The following is a 4461-nucleotide window of genomic DNA, read 5'->3' on the forward strand; positions in this document are numbered from 1 at the left end:
GAGAGAGGGATCAGCCCTTGGAATGGGCTGCCCAGGGAGGGGGTGCAGTCCCCGTCCCTGGAGGGGTTTGAGCAGAGCCTGGATGTGGCATCAGTGCCATGGTCTGGGTGACAAGGTGGGGTTGGATCATGGGTTGGACTCGATTTCAGAAGTCTTTTCCAGAATCTGGTTGATTCTGTGATTCTGTAACAACAGGTGAGAGTTGGAGCTCTGCCACAGGATTGCAGGGACACAGACAAAGAACCAGAGGGGTGTGGGTGTCCAAAATAAACCCCTCTTTAGCTGGCAGCTCTTCCTCCAGCCACGTGGCTGTGCTGGTGTTTCCCAGGGACTCACCTGTCCGTCAGGGGGGTGATCACGAGCCGAGGGGTGTTGCCAAGGTACTCATAGGAGTACAGGAACTGGGCATCACAGATGTTGGCAAAGCAGTGCTGCTCCTCGTCTGACCAGCGGTGCCGGAGCTGCGACAGCCACAAGAATGCCTGGGCATTGTCCACCTGCAACGAGCCCACAGGCACCATCAGGGGGGCCACACACAGCTCAGGGACTGCAATGGAGCTGTCACTGGGGGTGGACTGGTCACTGCAAAGGCAGGGGGGTGACCAATGTCACCTCCCCACTTCCCATCAGCAGAGGGCAGGACCAAATTAGCAAGCATGTCCATGGGAGAGGAAAAAGTGAATGTCCAAGAGAAAGAGCAGCACCAAGAGTCCTGGAGAGGAGATTTAAGAAGCAGCATGGCATGAAGAGGCTTCAGCAAAGCAGGGTGAGCAAAGGGGACAGAGGCTGCTTAGCCAGGGAAGGGGCCTCAGACAGCACCAGGGGACAGGGGACAAGGAGCCATGGCCAGCACTCTGCACAACCAGCAACAGCCCTGCAGGTGGACAGACAGACACCTGCATCCCAAACTGGGCCAAGGCACCATCAAGGCCAGCTGTGCCTTGAAGGTGCCTCTGGGAGGACACAAAGGAGGGTACAGCCACAACCCAGCACACCCAGGGCACCTTCCCACCCACCTGCAGAGCTGGACATGAAACAGTGTCAGGGACATTGGGATTAGATGGATGGAGCACCTCTGCTATGAGAAAAGGTTGAGAGAGTTGGGACTGTTCAGCCTGGAGAAGAGAAGGCTCCTGAATGACCTAATTGGGGCCTTTTTGTGCCCGAAGGGGTTCCAAGGAGAGATGGAGAGAGATTTTGGACAGGGCATGTCACGTTGAACAGAGTGACAGGACAAGGAAGAATGGCTTCACATTGACAGAGGGCAGGGTTAGGGATACTGGGACGAAGTTCTTCCCTGTGAGGGTGGGGAGGCCCTGGCACAGGTTGCCCAGAGAAGCTGTGGCTGCCCCATCCCTGGAAGTGTCCAAGGCAAGGTTAAACAGGGCTTGGAGCAACCTGGGCTAGTGGAAGGTGTCCCTGCCCATGGCAGGGGATGGAATGAGAAGAGCTTTAAGGTCCTTTCCAAGCCAAATGATTCCATGATTCTGTGATGACAGGGCAGTGGAGGGGGGGGAGCAGTGACAGACAAGGGAGTCCCAAAGGGGTCCCTCTGGCCCCACACCAGAGCAAGGGAGCTATAAAAAGAAGAGCCATGTGCCTCCCACTGAGTCAGGCAGTGATCTGTCTGTACCTGCTCTACCCCTCCATAATCCCAATGCCCAGCACGGGACCAGCCTGAGCTGTGAACACCAACCTTCTGCGCAATCATCTTTGCCACCACATCCCGAGCGTGCACGTCGATGGTGCAGATGGTCATGATCTTCTGCCTGTCGCCCTTGGAGAGCTGCCCCAGCAGCATGGTCACCAGGCTGTTCAGCTGGGCCACCTGCTTCTTGTGGTACTCCTTCATGGCCTTCTCGTAGCCTTCCTTCATCCTGGCAAAGGCAATCCCCACCTCGGTTGTCCACCAGATCTGGGTGCAGGAGAGAGCCACCTGGAAAAACAGTCTGCCTCAGTATCAGGGAAACACCAGAGCTTCCTCACATTTGAGTCTCTGATCCACAGGGAGATCAAGGATGAAGCATCTATGACATAAGATTAAGTATTTTGTCCCACAGTGTCACAGCACACAGGACAGGGGGGACCTGCCCCATGACATCCATTTAACACCCTGTCAGGGGCAGACACATTTAGCAGCTGCTCCTCAGGAAGTGAGTCTCTTTCCCATGTCTGACATGGGAGGCTGAGCTGGAGACCATGAGGCTGCCAGAGGGGCATCCAAGGGGCTCTTTCCCCTCATCAGGCTTCATCCTTTGTTCTTCTGTGGCACCTCTCACCTCTCCGGGTGTACAGGCTTCCCATGACCCCCAGGATGCAGCAGCCACTGCCCAAGTCCTGGGACTGCATCCTGCCTGGAGCTCCAATCAGAGCACAGAGCTCAGCCTGGGAATCCATCAAGGGATTGCCAGGAGAAAGGAGAACTCGCCCTTCCTCCTTCCTGGACAGCACAGCAGAGGCCAGAAACATCCCCAGCCATAGCCAGAGGCCACGACTGAAAGCAGGGAAGGGCAGAATGGAAGGGGAAGCCACACCCCACCTTTCCCAGGAGCGCTGGCAGGTACCTGGGCAGGGTAGTCAAAGAGCCATTGCTCCCTCGGCTTCTCCTCGTAGGCCGTGACAGCCGCCGTCATCTCGTCCCTCACCGTGGCCCTCATGGTGTCCAGCAGGTGATTGAGCCACACCTCGACCTGCAGGAGACACGAAACCTCAGGAACAGGTTTGCTCCTCCTGGGTCATGAGTGGCCCAGGGAATGGGAGCAGCAGCTCAGCTCTGCAGTCCAACACACCTCTGTCCTCCTTCGGACTGCAGGACTCAGCCAGTTCTGCTCCTGCAGGATCAGCATCTCTTTCCAGACACTAAGGGAACATGGCAGGTTTTGTGGAACTCCAGCTTTAGGAGGAACCAAAATGAACTCCACTGAGGAGCAATTTAGTTCAGCATGTTCCAGCTCCAGGCCATGACAGAGTCACTCGTGGGACTGAGCACAATCTGCCAGCAGCAAGAGAGAGCCTGGGAACACAATTCCTGCTGAATTTAGTATTTCACAGGCAAAGCCCTCGCTGAGAGGACAGTTTAAATGCCAAGCTCCATCACCAGGGAGCTCAGAGCTGGTATTACATACTTTAGCTTCTTATAATAGTCCATGGAGAAAAGTGCAACTACAGGGACAGAAAAGCTGAGCAGTAGTTTGATTCTTAAATTTTGCACTTCAACTCATCCTATGAAAGAAAGATCTGGAAAATGGGAAAAAACCCTTCTCTTTCCAAAGGTAGCCATGCCGAGGCACTATGGAATAGCTTAATCTATTTTCAATATGCTTCCCTTTTCCAACTGAGAGGGTAAGAGTAACTCTCAAAACATCTTAAAATAATTAGAATGGAAAACCCCTCCTTTGCACTGTGGGCTGGGCCACCTCTGCCCCACTTAGTGAGGATCCATCCAGAGTGGGCCTAGAGCTGTGGTGTAAGGAGGGATTAAAGTTACACAGCACCTCTTCCAGATTTTCTCATTCATAATGGAAGAGCAGTGAAGCTCTACAGTGTCTTGGCCATTGACGCCACTCAAGGGGCAGAAAAGCAGATTCCACAGAGAGTTTGAACACACAAGGCCCTCACTCTCACCTGCCCACTGCAGTCACAGGGTTCACTGAAGGGGACATATTCCTCCTCTCTGCTGTACATTCCCAGGCCAACCTTCATTGCCTTTTGCTCAGAGTCCACTTGGAATTTCACCTTGGCCAAGCTGTCAAAAAGTTTGGAAAGATGACGTTGCACCTGCAAAAAGAATTGTATAAATAAAGTCACAGACAGGACAAGCAGAACTGAGGTCACCCTGCATGTGACAGACACAGCCACGTTCACAAAGCAAGGACTTGGAACAGCACTTGGCAGCACCACATCTCCTCACTCATTGCCATTATGCTGCAGTACAAGCCTCTTGCTGTCTCTCTCAGTACCTCCACCTATTTCTACCTCATTTAGATAGACATGCCTTAACAAATCCTGAAACTTCCCCCACAGGAGAAAAGCTCAGAAACCATTCAAACATCACATAATTCTCTAGTCCCAATTTCCCTTCATGTAGTGCAGAGAGATCTCCATCCATTGCTCCACCTCAGCCTGTTCTCAGCACACTGTGGAGTTTTCTTCATTAAGAATCTTTCTGCTTTTTCCCTCCTAGAAATCAATTTTGCACTGAAAAAAAGCCCTGGATTTTCCTTCATGGAGAAACCAGATTTCTATTTCTGCCTAAGACATAGGATAAACAGCTCAACATCCCACACAAAACCCCCACCTTGACCAAAAGCACTTTTCCAGAAGGAACAGAATGATTCAGTCCTGTCCTGTTCACACCTGGATGAGTTTGCAAAGCCAAGGGGGAGACATCAGAAGTGCTGCTGAGGCTCCCAACACCAGCAGAGCAGGTCACTGGTGCTTCTTCTAGAGCAGGACATCACA

General features: G+C 52.8%; 1 protein-coding gene across 1 annotated transcript in view; it reads right to left on the reverse strand.

The window, feature by feature from the left end:
- Nucleotides 1-4461, reverse strand: part of DNAH9 (dynein axonemal heavy chain 9) — a 180063-nt gene that overhangs the window by 154787 nt on the left and 20815 nt on the right. Inside the window, exons 13-16 of the mRNA XM_017835980.1 lie at nucleotides 3625-3777; nucleotides 2565-2690; nucleotides 1697-1936; nucleotides 337-497 (exon numbers count right to left, since the gene is read on the reverse strand). Of these exons, the coding sequence (XP_017691469.1) occupies nucleotides 337-497; nucleotides 1697-1936; nucleotides 2565-2690; nucleotides 3625-3777 (680 nt within the window). The remainder of the gene's footprint in view (nucleotides 1-336; nucleotides 498-1696; nucleotides 1937-2564; nucleotides 2691-3624; nucleotides 3778-4461) is intronic.

The sequence above is a fragment of the Lepidothrix coronata genome, unplaced genomic scaffold (genome assembly GCF_001604755.1).
Source record: "Lepidothrix coronata isolate B3197 unplaced genomic scaffold, Lepidothrix_coronata-1.0 Scaffold267, whole genome shotgun sequence".
NCBI lineage: Eukaryota > Metazoa > Chordata > Aves > Passeriformes > Pipridae > Lepidothrix > Lepidothrix coronata.